The 25,208-nt window shown below is 48.4% G+C and overlaps 1 protein-coding gene across 1 annotated transcript in view; it reads left to right on the top strand.

Moving 5' to 3' along the window:
• LOC147961792 (uncharacterized) overlaps positions 1–22,633 on the top strand; it is a 47,081-nt gene extending 24,448 nt beyond the window's left edge. The window contains exon 2 of the mRNA XM_087533944.1: positions 22,475–22,633. Within this exon, the coding sequence (XP_087390070.1) occupies positions 22,475–22,633 (159 nt within the window). The remainder of the gene's footprint in view (positions 1–22,474) is intronic.
• The last annotated feature ends 2,575 nt before the right edge of the window (positions 22,634–25,208 follow it).

Below are 25,208 nucleotides of genomic sequence, written 5' to 3'. Positions count from 1 at the left end.
CGTGCCGCACTATCACGACGAGCATGATCTAGCTCTGTCGCCGAACAGTGCCCTGGAGGCCGCACCCGCATCGACTTCGACCCTTAATTCGGAGCCAACTGCGCCGATCGAGGAAGGGTGGTTGGACGCCGCCTCGGGGGCTGCGATCCCAACGGTGATCGAGCCAAACACCAGCCCCGCACTCCGCGAGACTCGTGACTCCAAGGAGCCGAACTCCTCTCCGGACTCCGAACCCTCCGCGCCCCTGCCGACCGAATCCGATTGGGCGCCGATCATGGAGTTTACTGCCGCGGACATCTTTCAGCACTCGCCTTTCGGCGATATTCTGAAGACACTAAAGTCTCTCTCTTTATCAAGAGAGCCCTGGCCGGACTACGGTCAGCAAGGTTGGGATACGGACGATGAAGAAATTCAAAGCCCACCCACCACCCACTTTGTAGCCACTGTCGACGATTTAACCGACATGCTCGACTTTGACTCCGAAGACATCGACGGTATGGACGCCGATGCAGGAGACGATGAAGAACCAGCGCCTATTGGGCCCTGGAAAGCCACCTCGTCATATGACCTATACATGGTGGACACTCCAAAAGAAGGAGATGGCGATGGAACAGCGGAGGATGACCCCTCCAAGAAACAACCTAAGCGCCGGCGTCAGCGGCGCCGCTCAAAATCCCGCCAAAGAAAATACGGTGATTCCAGCACGGGAGATAATAATACTCCGGAGAGTGCCGAAGAAAACCCCCTCCAACAAGATTCAGCACAGGAGGATGGAGAAGCCAGCCCTCATGAGAGAGCAGCAGACAGAGAGGTCAAGGACGATAGTTATATGCCTCCCTCCAAAGACGAGGCAAGCCTCGACGACGACGAATTCAGCGTGCCAGAGGATCCCGTCGAGCAAGAGCATTTTCAACGCAGGCTTATGGCCACGGCAAGAAGCCTCAAGAAAAAACAGCAACGACTTAGAGCTGATCAAGATTTGCTAGTCGAAAGATGGACTGAAGTCCTTGGGGCCGAAGAGCATAAACTCGAACGCCCCTCTAAGAGCTACCCAAAGCGCAGGTTGCTACCCCGATTAGAGGAGGAAGCACTTAAACCTACATCACCAGCACTTGATACGGCCGACCGGCCACCTCGTGGCCGCGACAGAGAGGCCTCTCGGCCCTCCACTCAAGCCGCACCCCGTACCAAGGCACGGGATAATGCGCCAGACCTGCGAGATATGTTGGAGGACAAGGCAAGGCAAACAAGATCGATCTACGGATCGCGTGGGCGCCCCACGACTCGAGACGATAACCATCCCGCCGGACACAAATCCGGTAGGGCCGAACACAGTAGACAAAGCTCATTGGAACTACGTCGTGATATAGCCCAGTACAGAGGCGCCGCACACCCACTATGCTTCACATATGAAGTAATGGATCATCAAATCCCCGAGGGTTTCAAACCCGTAAACATGGAATCATACGATGGCACAACAGATCCTGCGGTATGGATCGAGGATTATCTCCTTCATATCCACATGGCCCGCGACGATGATCTCCACGCCATCAAATACCTCCCACTCAAGCTTAAAGGACCAGCTCGGCATTGGCTTAACAGCTTGCCAGCAGGATCAATCAGTTGTTGGGAGGACCTGGAAGCCGCATTCCTCGACAATTTCCAGGGCACTTATGTGCGACCACCAGACGCTGATGACCTAAGCCACGTAATTCAGCAGCCAGAGGAATCGGCCAGGCAATTCTGGACACAGTTCCTAACAAAGAAAAATCAAATAGTCGACTGTCCGGACGCAGAGGCCCTAGCAGCCTTCAAGCACAATATCCGTGACGAGTGGCTTGCCTGGCACCTTGGACAGGAAAAGCCGAAATCTATGGCAGCACTCACGACACTCATGACCCGCTTTTGCGCGGGAGAAGACAGCTGGCTTGCTCGTAGCAACAATATGACCAAGAACCCTGGCAATTCGGATACCAGGGACAGTAGTGGCAGGTCGCGTCGCAACAAGCAGAAGCGCCGCATTAACGGCGACAATACTGAGGATACGGCAGTTAATGTCGGATTCAGAGGCTATAAATCCGGTCAGCGGAAAAATCCATTCAAAAGAAATCCTAAGGGCTCGTCCAGTTTGGACCGAATACTCGACCGCTTGTGCCAGATACATGGCACCCCCGAAAAGCTGGCCAATCGCACCAACAGGGATTGTTGGGTGTTCAAGCAGGCAGGAAAGTTAAATGCCAAAAATAAAGACAAGGGGCTGCATAGCGATGACGACGAAGAGCCCCGGCCGCCGAACAACAGTGGACAGAAGGGTTTTCCCCCACAAGTGCGGACGGTGAACATGATATACGCAACCCACATCCCCAAGAGGGAGCGGAAGCGCGCGTTAAGGGACATATACGCGGTAGAGCCAGTCGCCCCAAAGTTCAACCCATGGTCCTCCTGCCCGATCACCTTTGATCGAAGGGACCATCCCACTAGCACCCGTCATGGCGGATTCACCGCATTGGTTCTAGACCCAATTATTGACAGATTTCATCTCACTAGAGTCCTTATGGACGGCGGCAGCAGCCTGAACCTGCTTTACTAGGATACAATGCGGAAAATGGGCATAGATCCCTCGAGGATTAAGCCCACCAAAACGACCTTTAAAGGCGTAATACCGGATGTAGAGGCCAACTTTACAGGCTCAGTCACACTTGAAGTGGTCTTCGGATCTCCGGATAATTTCCGAAGCGAGGAGTTAATCTTCGACATAGTCCAATTCCGTAGTGGCTATCACGCACTGCTCGGGCGAACCGCATTCGCCAAGTTCAACGCGGTACTGCACTACGCATACCTTAAGCTCAAGGTGCCAGGCCCTCGAGGAGTAATTACGGTCAATGGAAACACCGAATGCTCCCTCCGAACGGAGGAGCACACGGCGGCCCTTGCAGGGGAAGTACAAAGCAGCCTCTCCAGGCAGTTGTGACGCCCCCGATTCAATCGTACACTAATCATACACGCAAACGTGTACGATCAAGATCAGGAACTCATGGGAAGATATCACAACACAACTCTACAAATAAAATAAGTCATACAAGCATCATATTACAAGCCAGGGGCCTCGAAGGCTCGAATACAAGAGCTCGATCATAGACGAGTCAGCGGAAGCAACAATATCTGAGTACAGACATAAGTTAAACAAGTGTGCCTTAAGAAGGCTAGCACAAACTGGGATACAGATCGAAAGAGGCGTAGGCCTCCTGCCTGGGATCCTCCTAACTACTCCTGGTCGTCGTCAGCGGGCAGCACGTAGTAGTAGGCACCTCCGGTGTAGTAGGAGTCGTCGTCGATGGTGGCGTCTGGATCCTGGGCTCCAACATCTGGTTGCGACAACCAGGTAGAAGGGATAGAAGGAAAAGAAGGAGAAGCAACCGTGAGTACTCATCCAAAGTACTCGCAAGCAAGGAGCTACACTACATATGCATGGGTATATGTGTAAAGGCCATATCGGTGGACTGAACTGCAGAATGCCAGAATAAGAGGGGGATAGCTAATCCTGTCGAAGACTACGCTTCTGGCAGCCTCCGTCTTCCAGCATGTAGAAGAGAATAGACTGAAGTCCTCCAAGTAGCATCGCATAGCATAACCCTAACCAATGATCCTCCCCTCGTCGCCCTGTGAGAGAGCGACCACCGGTTGTATCTGGCACTTGGAAGGGTGTGTTTTATTAAGTATCCAGTTCTAGTTGTCATAAGGTCAAGGTACAACTCCAAGTTGTCCTGTTACCGAAGATCACGGCTATTCGAATAGATTAACCTCCCTGCAGGGGTGCACCACATAACCCAACACGCTCGATCCCATTTGGCCGGACACACTTTTCTGGGTCATGCCCGGCCTCGGAAGATCAACACGTCGCAGCCCCACCTAGACCAACAGAGAGGTCAGCACGCCGGTCTAAACCTAAGCGCCCAGGGGTCTGGGCCCATCGCCCTTAGCACACCTGCACGTTGCATGGGCGGCCGAAAGCAGACCTAGCCTAGTAGGCATTCCAGTCCAATCCAGCGCGCGCCGCTCCGTTGCTGACGTCACGAAGGATTCGGCTGATACCACGACGTCGAGTGCCCATAACTGTCCCCGCGTAGATGGTTAGTGCGTATAGGCCAGTAGTCAGACTCAGATCAAATACCAAGATCTCGTTAAACGTGTTAAGTATCCGCGAACACCGACCAGGGCCAGGCCCACCTCTCTCCTAGGTGGTCTCAACCTGCCCTGTCGCTCCGCCTCAAAGTAATAGTCGAGGGCCGTCGGGAACCCAGGCCCACCTCTACCGGGATGGAGCCACCTGCCCCTTCAGCCCCCATCTCCGAACAGTATCATAAGTAATGTAACAATATAAGTATATATCATATGCCCGTGATCACCTCCCGAGGTGATCACGGCCCAGTAGTATAGCATGGCAGACGGACAAGAGTGTAGGGCCACTGATGGAACACTAGCATCCTATACTAAGCATTTAGGATTGCAGGTAAAGGTAACAACAGTAGTAGCAAGGACAGGCTATGCATCAGGATAGGATAACGAAAAGCAGTAACATGCTACACTACTCTAATGCAAGCAGTAGAGAGAAGAATAGGCGATATCTGGTGATCAAAGGGGGGGCTTGCCTGGTTGCTCCGGCAAGAGAGAGGGGTCGTCAACACCGTAGTCATACTGGGTAGCAGCGGCGTCGGTCTCGGTGTCTAGCAGAAGAAGAGGAGGGAAGAAACAATGAATACAATGCAAACAGATGCATAACGATGCATGACAAGACAAGTAACGGTGCTAGGGGTGCCCTAACGCGGTATGAGGTGATACCGGTGAAGGGGGGAAACATCTGGGAAGGTATCCCCGGTGTTTCGCGTTTTCGGGCAGAGGAGCCGGAGGGGGAAAGTTACGAGTTTGATAGGTTAGGGGGGTGTGGCGGACGAACGGGTTGCATATCCGGAATCGTCTCGTCGTTCTGAGCAACTTTCATGTAGAAAGTATTTTAATCCGAGCTACGGATTATTTTCTATGCTTTTTTTAAGTCTAAATTGTTTTTCTGAAATTCTATAGTTAATTTAATTCGAAATTATATTAAATAGTATATGCTACGGGTACTCAGAAGTGTACACAGGGATATGACTATTTGACTAACAGGTGGGCCCTGCTGACTGCCTAGCCAACAGTCAACAGTCAACTTGTTGACTGGTTTGACTGGTCCAACTGACATGTGGGGGCCACATGTCATAGACTGCTAGTTAAACTATTTTACTAACTAGATTTATTTAGTAGTGGGACCCATATGTTAGTGGACCCTTTTGTTAATCAATGTTTTTAAACGGTTTTAGTTAATCTAATTAAGTAGTGGGGCCTACTGTCAGGGGCATGTTTTAAGTGAAGGATTATTTGGGTGCTGGGGGTCCACATGTTATTGTCTACTTAGTTAACAGGTTTATTAAATAGTGGGAATTAGCAGGGATGACCCACTGGTCAATGACATAGTGGGTTGATTAGCATGGTAATTAAGCGCTAATCGCAGTTCCACGTCAGCAGGGTAACGACGTTGAGGCAGAGCGCACCGGCGATGACCGTGCGCTCGCCTCCGGCGAACATTCTAGCGGTGGTCGTCATGGATCGGACGAGGGCCTCGCCACACACACACTGGAGCTTTTAGCAGGAGCTGGGACGGTCGGAATCGACCACCACGTCGGCGTCGAGTGGTGGCAGAGGCACGGCCTCATCGACAGGGCGTCTACGAGGCACGGCGAAGAGAGGGGAGAGGCCAGGGGGAGCCGAAGGCTCACATCGTTGCAGAGGAGGGCTCGAGGAGGCCGGAGGAACCCTGCCGGCGAGGTCCGACGGCCGGATGGGCCGGCAGGTGCGAGGCCGAGTAGAAGGCTTGGGGGACGCAGTGCGGGGATGACGTCCTCAGCATGGGGCGAGGAGGAGGAAGCCATGGCTCGCGAGGCGGTGGTGAGCTTCGGCGGGGCATGGCGATGACGGCGGCGGCCAGTGGTGTTGCAGGCGTTGCGCGAAGAAGACGAAGAAGCTGCAGGGCGGAGGCGGCGGTCCTCGCGCACGAGCGCGCTCGTCGGGGCTACGGGGAGTAGCACCGGACGCGGCCGGGATGATGAGGTGCCGACGAGGGGGGAAAAGGGCTCCGGCGCGATGGTCGCGGGGGGAAGGACGGAGGCGCGGCGGGGCGCGGGGTTCGGGCGCCTCCGAGCGGCGGCGGCGTCGAGTGCCCCAATCCAATTCTGGATTGGGGGAGGGGGAGGACGAGGTGGGGGTGAGCGGCTGCTAGTGGGGGGATCGGGGGTTAGGGTTACGGGTGTGGGAGAGGTGGCCTTGTAGGCCAGAGAGGGGGTGCGGTTGGGCTGGTTGGCTAGCTGGGCCGCACGGCTAACTGGGCCAAGGCCCAGTTGGGAGGGGGGGTTGTTTTCCTTTTATTTTAGTAATTTTACTTTATTGTTTTATCATTATGCTCATTTAATTTTGTTTTACAAAATATATACAAAAGCACCTAAATTAGTGGGACTAGTTTTACCACTGCCACAAAAAGTCCACACCTAATTAAAATAGTTTAATACTCTATAAATTATGAAAGCCATTTATTTAAATGTTTAAGCTACTGTTTTATTTATTTTAGAGCCTTTAAGCACTTTATCAAAGTTTGGTTTCTCTGCCACAATTACCTATGCAATATTTGGATTACTCCAAACATTTTAGTTTTAATATTTGAAAACTTTTATTGTTTGCCTCTATTTTGAATTTGAATTTGAATCGGTTTCGAACTAATGCGAGATTGGCGACAATAATGGAGGTGACGTGGCGTTATTAGCAGAGGTTACTGTAGCTTGATTATCCGGGCGTCACTATTCTCCTCCACTACAAGAAATCTCGTCCCGAGATTTAAGAGGTTGAGAAGGGGGAAGGTCTAGTTACGAAATCCTAACGGATCTTCTCGAAGAAGTTAATCCCTTTCGTTGATGTCTTCAATTCATTATTCCAGTGCATCATGATGAAGTTGTCGTCCTTTCTTCGGGAACTACATCGAACTTACGAATAGGTAAGGGGGTATTCCAGAAGAACGGGCCACTATAGTGTTGCTTATCTGGTAGATAAAATCAGCGAAGGTGGCGGAAAGTAACTCTCGAATTGAAACCTTAGAAAATATCGAGAGTGAAGTAAGAAGGTATCATGAAAAGTTTCGGGCGGATAGGCAATCGTTCATTGCGTGAAATAGAGTGTGAAAGGTTTCAGAGCAATGGGACCAAGTCTTGTGTGTGATGCCAGAATAGATCACTCGGAAGGTGGCTCACGAATTACACACGAAACCAAGTGCAAGGGATAACCTTGAAACAGGGTGTACAAGAGAGTCAGGTTTCGATCCTGTGGAACTGTGGGTTATGGGCCCACCATGTGGGTTAAAAGTAGGAGGAGTGGTGACATCTTGCATGGTCATGATAGCAAGGCATGTCAGAGGGTAACCTGTCGATTATGTCGGCAACAACGTCGGTACCAAGGGCGAGGGACGAAGAGAACCATTTTCCTGCTCGTTGAAACGAGGTGGACCAATAGGCAAAGTTCTCGTCCATCGGTGGCTACCGGGAAGTCATCAACAATAGTAACAGGGTCTTACCGACACGGTTGGGCACCTATGTGTTTACATAAGCAGTAGAATATTGCTGCTTAGATCATATAGATCACCGAAAAGGCTAAACAAACCAATGTAAAGGAAATGTGAGCATCAGATTAACAGAACAATGGAAAGGAAAATGTGTTTAAACACATATTTCAAGGGTATATCCTCCCCAAGGACAAGCAGAGCATGATATCCATGTCATGATATAATGTAGAAAACTCTTTAGGTAGGGGAGAGAATTTTCATGACATTACCCATACAGTGATGTTTGGATAATTGAGCAGGAAATATTTAGCACTGGGCTTCAAAAGTTCCTGTTGAAAATCGGAGCACCATAGACATGCTTCGAGATAGCATTGACATGGTCAACAGGTGAAGATCAGACTTTGGAAACAAAAAGGATCCATCAGGAACAACTTATAGAATAAGTCTTACAATTTCCTCATGGAAGAATGGCCAATATTGCTAAAAGGAAGAACTATAACAATAGGGCCTCCGGCCAGGTGGGCTAGGTATGACACCACCTTATCGGGTCATACAAAGACCAATGTTATAACTCTTGGAAATATGTTCCAACCATCATATCTGACCGAGATTCAGATTTGATTGGTGTCAGGATACCTCAGACTCAGGATGCCTGAGAAGAAAAGGTGCAATACAATTTGACGAGATGACATTGTGAGATTCTCAGAAATGATCTATGGAAGTGAGCTCTGAAACAAGAGTTCATCAGTAAACCAAGGAGAGGATGAGGAGGTGGCTGATAGGCTCAGCAACAAATCATCGAGATTTCCAAAGGATGGATTTCCACAATTAGGTGAACAAGGAAATATCATTTGTCGAATCAAATGATATAATGATGTATGCTCGAGGGAAACATAGACAACTGAACAATGATAGAAGGGTGCACCCAGGAATCTGGACTAGGTAGCACGGTTAAAATTTAGCACGATAATGATATAGCCAACCGGGCTAGGAATGACTTGAAGGATTATTAAACTCGTAAGCAATGAAAATTACTTATAGTTATTGAATCGGAGTACAGACTCAATTCACTATCGGTGTCCTTGAGTGTCTAACAACTCAGAATCCGGGGAAAATTTTGGAATCAGTGAGAAATAATACTTGAAGAAGAACTCATAAGAAGTTATGCAGTTCCGTGATAATCTCAAGATACCAGAGGGGGTAATACTCGACGACGGATCCAAGTAGAGGTTGGACTGGGGTATTGCTCTACAGAAGACAAGCACTTAAACTTGCCCGAGAAATGGGATCAAAGAAGAACATATGGTCGGAACCACGATTGCAAGGATCAATTCACAGATACCAAATGATATTATATCAAGGGGATAGTTATTATTACAAGAAGCTTCCATGATAGGATATACATCGTGTCCATGGGCATGAACACAAGTTCAAGGTCGACTCCCACTTCTTCAGTGTATAACCTTTCATTCACTTCTCTTTTTCGAAGAAGTTGTAGGGTTGAATTATCTGGCAAAATACCAGACGACTATGACTCGTGAAAACTTTCAAGTTCACACATAATATGGAAGGCATAGGTTCAACCCATCGAGGCATCTTAGGAGCATATACCACAATTTCAGGAATAAATAACACAAGCTCGAGAGTAGAGCATGCTGGAGAAAGCAGATGATACAATTTACCAAAGGCATTATGTATCCGAGGAAAGGCTCACAAGCTTATAGAATATGAAGGAATCTGTCGGATAAAATCCAACAAAGGATCTGGTGGTCCACAAGGGGTCTGATGTGAGCATCGGTACTCAACCCGAGGAAGAAGGAATACAAGGAGATCAGTTTATGGAAACAACTGACTAACTCAAAGTTCAAATGCAAAGGAATTATCAATTCCAAGACAAGGGATCAGAAGCAATGCTCTGATTAGGGATGGATAAGTTGAATAGCCTTAGGGGTACAATCGATAGCAATTTGATTGGTCGAGATCCAGCTCATGTTTTAAAATAACGTCTGAGCCGGAAAGATAATTTAAAAGGATCAACTGATGATTGCGTGCATTCGCACTCATGTTGAATCAATAGGATCAAAAAGACGATGCCTAAGGATACTAACGAATATTGCCAGACATATGGAAAGCATCCATAATGCAAGCAGACAAGTATTGCAGAGCAATAAGCTACTAAGGATTTTTGGAGGATCGAATAGTATTTCGAAGACCATTGTGAAACACATGAACAACTGGGGGATGAGCGGATACTCGATAAGTGCGAGAATTATCCGTAGGGGTATTCGGGTGACAAAGAACAGCAAGGCAGTAAGCTCAAAGGATTATCGAAACAACGACAAGTATTTCGGGGTATCTTGTAATAACAAGACCAACTGGGAATAAAAGTTAGAACGACAGGTGTAAGTATTTATCCATAGGGATTTTTCGGTGGTAGGGAATTGCAAAAGCAACAGGCACAAGGTCTCAAGAAAATATCGGAGAGTATTGTCAGAATCTTCTGTTGAAGCAGTCGATCATCCGTAATGAAAGGATTCTCCGGTAGGAAGTGGTAACGATAGAGTTAGATTTTAGCAAAATCATTTAACCCGAATAGAAGAGTGATCAGTGTCCCAGAGTATAGACAAGGAGTAAAAGATCCGAATACCACCCAAATGGCGACGTGGGCCCGTAAGGCACACAGCCATGTTAGTAAAAGTTTTGTAATGTCTAGACTCGACTTCGGCCAAGGAGTGTGGTAGGGGGATTCCTACAGGCAGTCGGCTCTGATACCAACTTGTGACGCCCCCGATTCAATCATACACTAATCATACACGCAAACGTGTACGATCAAGATCAGGAACTCACGGGAAGATATCACAACACAACTCTACAAATAAAATAAGTCATACAAGCATCATATTACAAGCCAGGGGCCTCGAAGGCTCGAATACAAGAGCTCGATCATAGATGAGTCAGCGGAAGCAACAATATCTGAGTACAGACATAAGTTAAACAAGTGTGCCTTAAGAAGGCTAGCACAAACTAGGATACAGATCAAAAGAGGCATAGGCCTCCTGCCTGGGATCCTCCTAACTACTCCTGGTCGTCGTCAGCGGGCAGCACGTAGTAGTAGGAACCTCCGGTGTGGTAGGAGTCGTCGTCGACGGTGGCGTCTGGATCCTGGGCTCCAACATCTGGTTGCGACAACCAGGTAGAAGGGATAGAAGGAAAAGAAGGAGAAGCAACCATGAGTACTCATCCAAAGTACTCGCAAGCAAGGAGCTACACTACATATGCATGGGTATATGTGTAAAGGCCATATCGGTGGACTGAACTGCAGAATGCCAGAATAAGAGGGGGATAGCTAATCCTGTCGAAGAGAATAGACTAAAGTCCTCCAAGTAGCATCGCATAGCATAACCCTAACCGATGATCCTCCCCTCGTCGCCCTGTGAGAGAGCGACCACCGGTTGTATCTGGCACTTGGAAGGGTGTGTTTTATTAAGTATCCAGTTCTAGTTGTCATAAGGTCAAGGTACAACTCCAAGTCGTCCTGTTACCGAAGATCACGGCTATTCGAATAGATTAACTTCCCTGCAGGGGTGCACCACATAACCCAACACGCTCGATCCCATTTGGCTAGACACACTTTTCTTGGTCATGCCCGGCCTCGGAAGATCAACACGTCGCAGCCCCACCTAGACCAACAGAGAGGTCAGCACGCCGGTCTAAACCTAAGCGCCCAGGGGTCTGGGCCCATCGCCCTTTGCACACCTGCACGTTGCGTGGGCGGCCGAAAGCAGACCTAGCCTAGTAGGCGTTCTAGTCCAATCCAGCGCGCGCCGCTCCGTTGCTGACGTCACGAAGGCTTCGGCTGATACCACGACGTCGAGTGCCCATAACTGTCCCCGCATAGATGGTTAGTGCGTATAGGCCAGTAGCCAGACTCAGATCAAATACCAAGATCTCGTTAAACGTGTTAAGTATCCGCGAACACCAACCAGGGCCAGGCCCACCTCTCTCCTAGGTGGTCTCAATCTGCCCTGTCGCTCCGCCTCAAAGTAACAGTCGGGGGCCGTCGGGAACCCAGGCCCACCTCTACCGGGATGGAGCCACCTGCCCCTTCAGCCCCCATCTCCGAATAGTATCATAAGTAATGTAACAGTATAAGTATATATCATATGCCCGTGATCACCTCCCGAGGTGATCACGGCCCAGTAGTATAGCATGGCAGACGGACAAGAGTGTAGGGCCACTGATGGAACACTAGCATCCTATACTAAGCATTTAGGATTGCAGGTAAAGGTAACAACAGTAGTAGCAAGGACAGGCTATGCATCAGGATAGGATAACGAAAAGCAGTAACATGCTACACTACTCTAATGCAAGCAGTAGAGAGAAGAATAGGCGATATCTGGTGATCAAAGGGGGGGCTTGCCTGGTTGCTCCGGCAAGAGAGGGGTCGTCAACACCGTAGTCGTACTGGGTAGCAGCGGCATCGATCTCGGTGTCTAGCAGAAGAAGAGGGGGGAAGAAACAATGAATACAATGCAAACAGATGCATAACGATGCATGACAAGACAAGTAACGGTGCTAGGGGTGCCCTAACGCGGTATGAGGTGATACCGGTGAAGGGGGGAAACATCCGGGAAGGTATCCCCGGTGTTTCGCGTTTTCGGGCAGAGGAGCCGGAGGGGGAAAGTTACGAGTTCGATACGTTAGGGGGGTGTGGCGGACGAACGGGTTGCGTATCCGGAATCGTCTCGTTGTTCTGAGCAACTTTCATGTAGAAAGTATTTTAATCCGAGCTACGGATTATTTTCTATGCTTTTTTTAAGTCTAAATTGTTTTTCTAAAATTCTATAGTTAATTTAATTCGAAATTATATTAAATACTATATGCCATGGGTACTCAGAAGTGTACACAGGGATATGACTATTTGACTAACAGGTGGGCCCTGCTGACTGCCTAGCCAACAGTCAACAGTCAACTTGTTGACTGGTTTGACTGGTCCAACTGACATGTGGGGGCCACATGTCATAGACTACTAGTTAAACTATTTTACTAACTAGATTTATTTAGTAGTGGGACCCATATGTTAGTGGACCCTTTTGTTAATCAATGTTTTTAAACGGTTTTAGTTAATCTAATTAAGTAGTGGGGCCTACTGTCAGGGGCATGTTTTAAGTGAAGGGTTATTTGGGTGCTGGGCGTCCACATGTTATTGTCTACTTAGTTAACAGGTTTATTAAATAGTGGGAATTAGCAGGGATGACCCACTGGTCAATGACATAGTGGGTTGATTAGCATGGTAATTAAGCGCTAATCGCAGTTCCACGTTAGCAGGGTAACGACGTTGAGGCAGAGCGCACCGGCGACGACCGTGCGCTCGCCTCCGGCGAACATTCTAGCGGTGGTCGTCATGGATCGGACGAGGGCCTCGCCACACACACACTGGAGCTTCTAGCAGGAGCTGGGACGGTCGGAATCGACCACCACGTCGGCGTCGAGTGGTGGCAGAGGCACGGCCTCATCGACAGGGCGTCTACGAGGCACGGCGAAGAGAGGGGAGAGGCCAGGGGGAGCCGAAGGCTCACATCGTTGCAGAGGAGGGCTCGGGGAGGCCGGAGGAACCCTGCCGGCGAGGTCCGACGGCCGGATGGGCCGGCAGGTGCGAGGCCGAGTAGAAGGCTTGGGGGACGCAGTGCGGGGATGACGTCCTCAGCATGGGGTGAGGAGGAGGAAGCCATGGCTCGCGAGGCGGTGGTGAGCTTCGGCGGGGCGTGGCGATGATGGCGGCGGCCAGTGGTGTTGCAGGCGTTGCGCGAGGAAGACGAAGAAGCTGTAGGGCGGAGGCGGCGGTCCTCGCGCACGGGCGCGCTCGTCGGGGCTACGGGGAGTAGCACCGGACGCGGCCGGGATGATGAGGCGCCGACGAGGGGGGAAAAGGGCTCCGGCGCGATGGTCGCGGGGGGAAGGACGGAGGCGCGGCGGGGTGCGGGGTTCGGGCGCCTCCGAGCGGCGGCGGCGTCGAGCGCCCCAATCCAATTCTGGATCGGGGGAGGGGGAGGACGAGGTGGGGGTGAGCGGCTGCTAGTGGGGGGATCGGGGGTTAGGGTTACGGGTGTGGGAGAGGTGGCCTTGTAGGCCAGAGAGGGGGTGCGGTTGGGCCGGTTGGCTAGCTGGGCCGCACGGCTAACTGGGCCAAGGCCCAGTCAGGAGGGGGGGTTGTTTTCCTTTTATTTTAGTAATTTTACTTTATTGTTTTATCATTATGCTCATTTAATTTTGTTTTACAAAATATATACAAAAGCACCTAAATTAGTGGGACTAGTTTTACCACTGCCACAAAAAGTCCACACCTAATTAAAATAGTTTAATACTCTATAAATTATGAAAGCCATTTATTTAAATGTTTAAGCTACTGTTTTATTTATTTTAGAGCCTTTAAGCACTTTATCAAAGTTTGGTTTCTCTGCCACAATTACCTATGCAATATTTGGATTACTCCAAACATTTTAGTTTTAATATTTGAAAACTTTTATTGTTTGCCTCTGTTTTGAATTTGAATTTGAATCGGTTTCGAACTAACGCGAGATTAGCGACAATAACGGAGGTGACGTGGCGTTATTAGTAGAGGTTACTATAGCTTGATTATCCGGGTGTCACAGCAGTTCTCCAGTCCGACCGTTAAACGTCCGGACACCGTCAAGTGCGCCCGGAGTAACCTACAACAAGACCGCCTGACACGTTCCGAGCAGGCGTAGCAATGCTGCCCCAACCCCAGCCCTTGCAAAAATGCGACACCAGTGCTTCGCGTACATAACTACGCTCTAGAAATACCATGGGTACAGGGGGAGGGGCACCTTCACGGCACGCCGGAAACACGGCTTAAACCGCACCAGGGGCTGCCGATTTTTTAATTTTCACTTACTTTCAGGACTCCATTCTTCGGAAGGCCTGTTCGGCAGTTCAATTGCCGCACAAACGATGCAAGAACCAGGGAAGCAGACAAGTCATGCCGCATTACGGAACTCTCAGGTGGTCTCTATCATGAGCAGTATACCTGTTTCGCATACCATTCCACAGCCTGCCCGTGGAACAGACATGTTAAATAGTCCAACATTTTGCTTATCGCATTATTTGTATCGTTCTGCTTTGATCACAGCCCTTTTTAATAAACAATGCATAGCTTTTGTCTATTTTTGCGTTACTCTTTTTTTTACAAATATATGTTCCTTAACGACATGTTGCGCCCGTACACTTTGGTACGGCCAAAATACGCCAGGGGCTTTAGTACCCCTCAATATGGTGTGAGAAGTCCAAACACTTTAACAAGTACGGCACCCCGAACTTATAGCATTATATGCATCGGCTCCGAATCATGTCTTGGGTCAATAGTTGGGTTTGCCTGGCTCCTATGTTTTGGTGCTTTACGTTTCGCTATGTCGGCTAAGGTAGCACTAGGAGAACTACTGCGATTGTGCCCCAGTTGAGCTGGGTCGAGCACCTCTGTAGAGAAAGCTATAACTGACTGTCATGATGAAGCGAGAGCTGGTCGCTGTTCGAGAGGTTTTTTGAGTCCTTAAATACTTATGCCACTTAGAGCGAGGAGTCGGCTCTGTCCGGCCAAGGCGTGGATAGCGCCCCGAACTCGGTCTTCCGAATACCAGGGGCTTCACCGAAATTTAAAATTATAGAATTCTATGGCTAAGTGAGAGTGTTCACGCATTATAGTCCGATGGCCTTGTTCGTTGTGCTAAGCGCCTCCCTCGAAGGACCCAAACATGGGAAAAAGAGCGCTCAGGTTTATCCCCGAACACCCCAGCACTAGCGGCACGGGGGCAGAAGCCGACGACTTGCCATCTCTCAGAATTGATAAACAGCCGCACAGAAGGTAATATTTTAAATTCCAACAGCATTGCTTAGCGCATATGAACAAGTTTTCAGCGCACAGGACAAAACGAGCGAGATTTACTCAAAAATTACATCCCTGGAACATTCATCCGCCACAAGGCGGGCACCCTTCAGAACATCCTTATAATAATTCTCGGGCTTGCGATGCTCTTTCCCCGGCGGTGGCCCATCCTTCACAAGCTTCTCAGCATCCAGCTTGCCCCAGTGCACCTTAGCACGGGCAAGGGCCCTACGGGCACCTTCAATACAGACGGAGCACTTGATGACTTCGAGCCTTGGACAGGCCCCCACCAGCCGCCGCACTAGCCCGAAATAACTCCCAGGCAGAGCCTCTGTAGGCCACAGCCGAACTATGAGGCCCTTCATGGCCTGTTCGGCCGCCTTGTGGAGCTCGACCAGCTGCTTCAGCTGGTCGCTCAGGGGCACGGGGTGTCCGGCCTCAGCATACTGAGACCAGAACACCTTCTCTATCGAGCTGCCCTCCTCGGCTCGATAGAACGCGACAGCATCGGACACGCTACGGGGAAGATCTGCGAATGCTCCTGGAGAGCTCCGGATTCGGGTAAGTAACAAGTAACTCACGTTTATGTGTTTGCTGTGCATAAAGAATGCCTTACCCGCCGTTATCTTTTTCACCGCATCCAACTCCTGGAGGGTCTTCTGGGATTCGGCCTTGGCAGACTTGGCACTTTCAATAGCCACCGCGAGCTCGGACGCTCGCGTCTTTGAGTCAAGCTCCAAACTCTCATGTTTTTTCATGAGAGGCTGGAGCTCTTGCCGCACCTTGCCAACCTGGGCCTCATACTTCTCCCGCTCGGTGCGCTCCGTGGCCGCCCTCTTCTCGGCCTCGAGCAGCGCTTGCTTAAGGGTTGCCACCTCAGACGTGGCCCGTACAATAGCCATGATAATCCTGTCATTTTTTGCAATTGCACTATATATATATATATATATATATAAACAAGGTATTTCTTACCTTCCTTGTCCTCGAGCTGCTTCTTGGCACGCCCCTACAATAGCTTGTCCACTTCCACAGTCAGTGCGGCGGACACCAGTAGAGAAGCCTGCATACGCATATTGACTCCTTTTTGTTAGACTCCTGCGAATTTTATTTGATCCTCTATTCGGCTTTTCTTCCCGAACGCCAAACAGAGCATCGGGGGCTACTGTCTATGCGGTAATATTATTTACACATTCTTTACTTACCTCAAAGCCTGTTAAAAGGCTAGCACAAGCTTCAGTCAGTCCGCTCTTGGCGGTCTGAACCTTTTGGACCACCGCACTCATAATGGTGCGGTGCTCCTCGTCGATGGAGGCGCCTTTGAGCACCTCCAACAAATTGTCCGGCACCTCCGGTTGGACGGGGGTCACCGGCATGGTGGGCTTGCTCCTCTTGGAAGGAGGTCGCCCGCCGGACTCTGGAACCTTTGAAGGTTCCGGAACGGTGTCCGGCCTAGAGCCGGACTTGGAGCCCTGGGGGGTTTTATCCCCTTTACTCCTGGAGTCCGGGAGGTCGCCTTGCGGCGCCTCCAGGACCACCTCCTCCTGGCTTGGAACCTGTTGGGACAGCACTTCGGCGTCGTCCGTAGGGCGGGGGAGGTAGCCGTCGGAAGCGAATTCACATCTGGCGAGTCCAGTGAACCGCTCGACGACGCGTCGAGCCGGTCTTTGGGTGGGCTGCATAATCATATTTGACATAAGGGAAAGCTGTGCAATAAAGGAATACTATGAATTACTCTGGCATCCGGATACTTACGATTTCGCCAGGGGCTTGGCCCTGAGCGGCCACTCCTCTCCGCCGTCATCAGCGTTGGTGGAGTAGTCCGGAGGAAGGGTTTTCCCCTTCTAGGACCCTTTGGCCTCCGCAGTGAGGGCGGCCTTCCTTTTCTTCTCTCCCCCCGCTGGAGGGGGAGAGGTCTCTTCTTCCTCCTCCTCGTCTTCACATGAGGAATGCGCCTTGGAGCTTTCGGATGATGAACCTGACACCTCCGGGCGCCGGGCACTTTTTCGAGTCCCCGTGGCCTTCTTCGTGGCCTTCTTCTCCGGCACCACACAGGGTGCCGAAACCAGCAGCTTCGCCAAGCGGGCATCGGCTGGGTCTTCGGGCAAAGGAGCCAGACAGTTGATCTGTCCGGACTTCGCCTGCCAATCCTGTCAAAGGTAAGGGAGCTTAGATCCCGCATAGTGTTAAACTATGAAAAACTAATACCATGTAAAAGGTACAAACAACTTACCGCGCTAGCGTGACGCAGCGCGCTGAATCCGCGATCCTCGGTAGCGGATGCGGGAGCCTCGGCGCCCTTGAAAAGCACCTTCCAGGCATCTTCGTACGTCGTGTCAAAGAGCCTGCTCAGAGTTCGGTGCTGCGCCGGGTTGAACTCCCACAGATTGAAGGCCCGTTGTTGACACAGGAGGATCTGGCGGATGAGCATAACCTGGACTACATTGACAAGCTTGAGCTGCTTGTTCACCAGGGTTTGGATGCATGTTTGCAGTCCAGTCACCTCTCCTTTGCTTCCCCACGACAGGCCCGTCTCTTTCCAGGACACGAGCCGCGTTGGGGGTCCGGACCGGAACTCGGGGGCTGCGACCCACTCAGGGTCGCACGGCTCGGTGATGTAAAACCACCCCGATTGCCACCCCTTCAGGGTCTCCACAAAGGAGCCCTCGAGCCATAAGACGTTGGGCATCTTGCCCACCATGGTGCCTCCGCACTCTGCCTGGTTGCCGCGCACCACCTTCAGCTTGACATTGAAAGTCTTGAGCCATAGGCCGAAATGGGGGCGGATGCGGAGGAAAGCCTCACACACGACGATAAATGCCGAGATGTTGAGGATGAAGTTCGGGGCCAGATCATGGAAATCCAGGCCGTAGTAGAACATGAGTCCCCAGACGAATGGGTGGATAGGAAAGCCCAGTCCGCAGAGGAAGTGGGGAAGGAACACTACCCTCTCATGGGGCCTTGGGGTTGGGGAGGCGCTGCCCCTCTTCGGGAGCCGGTACGCGATGTCGTTAGACAAGTATCCGGCCTTCCTCAGTTTTTTGATGTGTCCCTCCGTGACGGAGGAGACCATCCACTTGCCTCCCGCTCGGGACATGGCTGGAGAAGGTTGAGGTGGGGAGTGCGGACTTGGGCGCTGGAGCTCGAGTGCGCGAAAATGGATAGGCAAAGGAGGAAGAAGGTGTAGGTAAAAAGGTGCATCCTTATCCCCTTATATGGGTGGACGCAACTACGTGTCCCCACCAGCCTGGTAAAACTCGCTTATCTCCAAGCACCGTAATCAATGGCGCAGTTGGGTTACCCACGCCCGTATTGATGAGAATCCCGGAATAAGGGGACTCGATCTCTGCTTCGACGAGACGTGCTAAGGAAACCGCCTCGCATGCCATGCTGAGTTGGGACAATAAAACGATTCGAATAAAGGCTTGGCCGTGGTGCGATGTCACACTACAGAATACGTCAGCAGATTAGATTTGTGTAAATATTATTCTCTCTATGGCAATATGTGGAAACTTATTTTGCAGAGCCGGACACTATCTTTGTGTTCAAAATTTTCTATGAAGTACTTGGAGGAGGAACCCGCCTTGCAATGCCGAAGACAATCTGCGCGCCGGACTCGTCGTCATTGAAGCCTGGTTCAGGGGCTACTGAGGGAGTCATGGATTAGGGGGTGTCCGGATGACCGGACTATACCTTCAGCCGGACTCCTGGACTATGAAGATACAAGATTGAAGACTTCGTCCCGTGTCCGGGAGGGACTTTCCTTGGCGTGGAAGGCAAGCTTGGCGATACGGACGTGTGGATCTCCTACCATTGTAACCGACTTTGTGTAACCCTAACCCTCTCCGGTGTCTATATAAACCGGAGGGTTTTAGTCTGTAGGACAACATACAGCACAACAATCATACCATAGGCTAGCTTCTAGGGTTTAGCCTCTCCGATCTCGTGGTAGATCTACTCTTGTACTACCCATATCATCAATATTAATCAAGCAGAACGTAGGGTTTTACCTCCATCAAGAGGGCCCGAACCTGGGTAAAACTTTGTGTCCCTTGCCACCTGTTACCATCCGGCCTAGACACACAGTTCGGGACCCCCTACCCGAGATCCGCCGGTTTTGACACCGACACTACCCATGTTGCAAATAAAAATATATTCTCCTTCGAGCAAAGCTGGTTTGAGCGAGAAGGATTTATGGAGATGATTGAATGCGAATGGGCTAAGCCGGTTACGGGAAGAACACATGTCGAGAGATGGCAGAATAAGATTAGACACCTCCAACAATTTCTGAGAGGATGGGCCAGAAATGAGAGTGGGATTTATAAACAGAAAAAAGAACGTCTAACTCGGCTCATTGAGGCACTAGATCTAAAGGCTGAAACCACTCTCCTTTCTGTTAATGAACATCGATCTAATTCTGAGGCTGAGCAAGGCCTACGTGCTCTCCTGAGGGAGGAGGAGCTCAATTGGGCGTTGCGTGCGAAAACGCTTAAGGTTGTCCAAGGGGATGACAGAACACAGTTCTTCCATATGGTTGCAAATGGTAAACATAGGAAGAAGAAGATTATACAGCTTGAACATGACAAGGGGACAATACTGGGGCATGAAAATCTGAAAGCGTATATTTCCAACTATTATAAAAGCCTATTTGGACCCCCGAATACATCTACGGTGTCTCTTGATGAGTCTGTTATTGATGATATCCCTCAATTACAGGCAGCAGAGAATGATGTTCTCTCTGCATCGTTTACTGAAAAAGAAGTTCATCTGGCCATAACCCAAATGAAGCCGAATAAAGCACCGGGACCAGATGGGTTTCCAGCTGAATTCTATAAGAAATGTTGGCATATCATTAAAGATGATCTTATGCCTATGTTTCACGATTTTTTCGAGGGCCATTTGGAGTTATTTCACCTCAACTTTGGTACGATAACGTTGTTACCTAAGAAGAATGAGGTAGCTCGGATCGAACAATTCCGACCCATTTGCCTGCTGAATGTGAGTTTTAAAATTTTCACAAAGGTAGGAACCAATAGATTGACACAAATTGCTCACTCAGTGGTTCAACCTAGTCAGACAGCTTTCATGCCGGGACGACACATACTAGAAGGAGTGGTCGTCTTACATGAAACACTCCATGAGATTCACTCGAAGAAACTAGACGGGGTTATCTTCAAAGTGGATTTCGAGAAGGCGTATCATAAAGTCAAATGGCCTTTTCTTCAGCAGGCAATGCACATGAAGGGTTTTAGTGAAACCTGGAGGAACCAAGTGGATACTCAAGTCCAGAAAGGTAGTGTCGGAATTAAGGTGAATGATGACATCGGTCACTACTTCCAGACGCATAAGGGGTTGCGACAAGGGGATTCCATGTCACCTCTTCTATTCAATATTGTGGCAGATATGTTGGCCGTCATTATTGGCAGGGCCAAGCAGCATGGCCATGTAGAGGGTCTAGTTCCTCATCTAGTTGATGGAGGGGTGTCCATTCTACAATATGCTGATGACACTATTCTGTTCATGGAACAAGACATGGCTAAGGCACGTAACATGAAACTTATCTTGTGTCTATTCAAACAATTGTCTGGCTTAAAAATTAATTTTCATAAGAGTGAGGTGTTCTGTTTTGGGAAGGCCAAAGATGAGGAACATACATACAGACAATTGTTTGCATGCGAATTAGGTGCCTTACCATTCAGCTACTTGGGTATTCTGATTCATCATCGTAAGCTATCCAATAAAGAATGGAAATGTATTAAAGAACGAATTGAAAAAAAACTCAGTTGCTGGAAGGGCAAGCTGATGTCATACGGAGGTCAGCTAGTTTTGATTAACTCAGTATTGACTAGCATGCCAATGTTTTTACTTTCGTTCTTCGAAATTTCGAAAGGGGTCCGAAAGTGACTTGATTTCTTTAGATCTCGCTTCTTTTGGCAATCTGATGAGGCCAAGAGGAAATACCGTCTCGCGCGATGGGATATCCTTTGTCGACCTAAAGGACAAGGGGGCCTCGGTATTGAGAACTTGGAAATTAAGAATAAATGTCTTATGAGCAAATGGTCGTACAGGTTAGAGACAGAGCCGGAGGGCATGTGGTCTCAAATCCTGTGCAATAAGTATTTGCACTCGAAAACGCTAGCCCAGGTTACCATCAGACCGACTGATTCGCCGTTCTGGAAGGGACTTATGAGAGCGAAGGATATGTTCTTTCGTAGGGTCAAATTCTTGGTTGGCAACGGGATGTCAACAAGATTTTGGGAGGATACGTGGTTAGGAGAGATGCCTCTGGCCTTACAATATCCCACCCTCTACAATATTGTGCAACGTAAGAAGGATTACGTAGGTATCGTCCTTCAACCTATTCCCTTGAACATCCAGTTCATACGTACGTTAGTGGGTGAGAGACAGACAGCTTGGATGCACTTGGTTCGGAGATTGATTGAAGTTCGACTCTCCGACATGCCGGATCAACACAATGGAAGTTAACTAAAACTGGGATATTTACGGTGAAAACTTTTTATACGGATCTGATTAATTCTGGCCCCCTCTCAAGGTCACTACATATATGGAAGGTTAAGGTTCCTTTGCGGATTAAAATTTTTATGTGGTTTGTCCACAAGCAAGTAATACTCACAAAGTACAACCTTCTTAAGAGGCGATGGGTTGGCAATTCGCGGTGTTGTTTTTGTGCTCAGGATGAGACAATACAACATCTATTCCTTGAATGCCCACTTGCCAAGTTACTTTGGAGAACGATTCATATAGCCTTTAATATCAATCCTCCAGTAGATATTGCGTCTTTGTTTGGGACGTGGTTAGGTGGGGTTGAACAGATCACGGCAGCTCGTATTTCGATTGGAATATGTGCGTTATTATGGGCTATATGGAACTGCAGAAATGATATGATTTTTAACAGACAACACAACTTAACCTTTTTGCAGGTTATCTTCAGAGCTACAGCTTGGATCCGTACGTGGTCCTTACTCACTCCTATGGACTCCAGGGAGCCTTTGGCTACTGGGTGCAACCAATGGGAGATGGTGGCTCGGTTTATATTCAACCGGTTCAGATGGCGTTCACATAACAGGATAGGAGTCTAGAGAGCTTATCCTTATTATTACCGTTTCGGTTGTCTTTGTCCGCTTGTAATTCTCCGGTTTATGTACTTTGTTTTGCTCCGTTTGCGAGCTGTAAGACCTTTATGTTGATACTTTCTGAATTTTTAATAAGAGGGCCGCATGCATCATCATGATGCAGAGGCCGGGGGTATACCTTAATTTCCAAAAAAAAACTTAAGTTATGGCTAGTGATCCTCTTTTTTTGTTGGAGGAAATCTGCTCTAATTTTGTTATGAACGTTTTTGCTGGTGATCCTCTGCTTTAGTTGTTCAGAACATATTGTTGTTTGCACCTATAATATTCGTAGGTAGCCATGCCACTCCAAAACAAAATGATTATTTTTCTTCAGATGACTATTCACTAGTCTTGTTTTGATATCAATGTTTGCATCCTACGAGGCTTATTGGGAGAGAATCTAGTTCCATGTGGAAATAGGAGTTATTGCGCATTTATTTATTCACTACGTTCACAAAACCTTCCATTGTCAAGGAGGCATCAGTAATATTAACCATGAGTGTATATGTAAATCTGATTCATTTGAACTATTTTGTTTAACTTGAGGTCCTTCTAAATACTGAAAATATTTCTATTTATTTGAATGTTATGATGAATTGCAATCTTTTTTACTCTCTCCGATTCATCTTACTTGTTGCTCAAATGGATGTATCTAGAACTGAAATACATCTATATACATCCGTTTGAGTGACAAGTAATAAGGATTAGAGGGAGTAGTTCATAAGGATGCATCACAAAAAAAATGCTTCGTGAGATGCCACACTACATCTTTAATTCTCTCTAGTGTTTGAATTTTTAGTTGTTACTTAGTGTACTATGGTCTTGCAGGTTTACAATTATAGTATAAAAAGCTACTTTACGTAATGAGGTTGAGCCTTTGCGTGAGTGCCGCAACTTGGGAAGATAAATATGACCGGCAATGATGGCAGCATGTTAATGGCATCATGTAGGTGTGGCGTTCATCGATCCCTTCTCTCTTTGTGTGTGTGTGTGTGGCGTGTATATATGGATTCGTCTTAATATGCCATGTTAATTGTTCATTTAGATTGATCTCTTTTCCAGCACGTTTATCCCATATATTTGATATCTCTCTCCCAGCAGGTAATTTCATCTTGTAATTTGCGTAAATGTTTGTTTGAATTGTGCAGTGGTAATCTATTTTCTTTCTCAAGAATATTAACTATTGTTGCATATGATTGCAGGATAATGCATTATGACAGTCGCTCTGTGCCTCTGCCTACTCTTACACTCTGACTTTGGAAGTATAAACCGATGCGTAGGTAAGATCCAAAGTAAACTGGAGCCTTTTCTAATTTTGATATTGTTTTAATACAAATTATGATGTAGATCAGACTCCATTCACTAGTGCAGAACCAGGCTATAGCACCAGTTCGTAAGGCCCTTTAGTGCCGGTTCGGTAACCGGCACTAAAGTGTGGGGACTAAAGGTCCCCCCCTTTAGTACTGGTTTCGTACGAACTGGTGCTAAAGGGCAACCACGTGGCACGAGCCAGCTCTGGGGGTAGGGAGCCCTTTAGTACCGGTTGGTGACACCAACCGGTATTAAAAGGTTGGGGGGTTTTGGGTTTCTGATTTCTTTTTCATTTAATTTTGTGTTTTCCATTTAATTCTTTTTCGTTTGCTGCTATTTTACGATATGGCATATTGTACACGTTATGCATATATATAAATAGAATTTCGAGTAGAACCGATCATATATATATATTATCGAATGTCTCACACCCACCATTAATTCACACATACACACATGCATATATATATATACAATTAGCTAGCTATATAAAATTTCTCCTAATTGGTGCCTTCGGAGCCAGTTGCATTAGCCTAATTGGTGCCTTCGGAGCACGATGACAATTGGAAGTGGTTCATGGGGACAGTAGCGGGTAATAGTATTCTCCGTTCGTATCTATGACCTGGTCGAGCAAAAATCCCTCTATTTCCTCTTGAATTGCTTGTATGCGCTCCGTTGGTAGGAGCTTGTCCCGCACCTCTCTGAACTATTAAGAAGGAGATCAATATGCATGTGTATTAGTTGTGTGACTAGATATCGATAATGGTGTAAAAATTGTGAATAGTGTTCTGACAAACGTACCCAGTCCTGTCTTTGAGATCTGCTCCTTTCGGACGCCATCATGCGAATGTTCTCGCAAACATAGTATCCACACAGATTATTCCCCGGCGCCTGCTTCAGGGCCTTTATGAGAATGGAATTTGATCAGATAATAATTAATCAAGCATGATAATTAAAGAGATGGCAGCTAGCTAGCTAGTACTACTTAATTACTTACCTTGGGTCGATACCATTTCAGGTTTCGTTTCCATTGGCCTGGAGTGACGTTGATGAACTTTGCCCAAGCCCTGCCCGCCGACAAAGAAAATGAATAAAGGGGTTATTAAATAGTTGTTATCAGGAAATGACGAACTAATTAAATAGACCGAGATATAATTAATAATGATTGAAATTACCTGTTTACTATCCCCTTCACGATGGTGTAGTCACTTTGTTTCTTAAGTAGTGAGTC

The sequence above is a fragment of the Triticum urartu genome, chromosome 7A (genome assembly GCF_056163025.1).
Source record: "Triticum urartu cultivar PI428250 chromosome 7A, HENAU_Tu73, whole genome shotgun sequence".
Lineage (NCBI taxonomy): Eukaryota > Viridiplantae > Streptophyta > Magnoliopsida > Poales > Poaceae > Triticum > Triticum urartu.
Note: the sequence above shows the minus strand (reverse complement) of the source record. Positions and strands in the feature narration are given on the sequence as shown.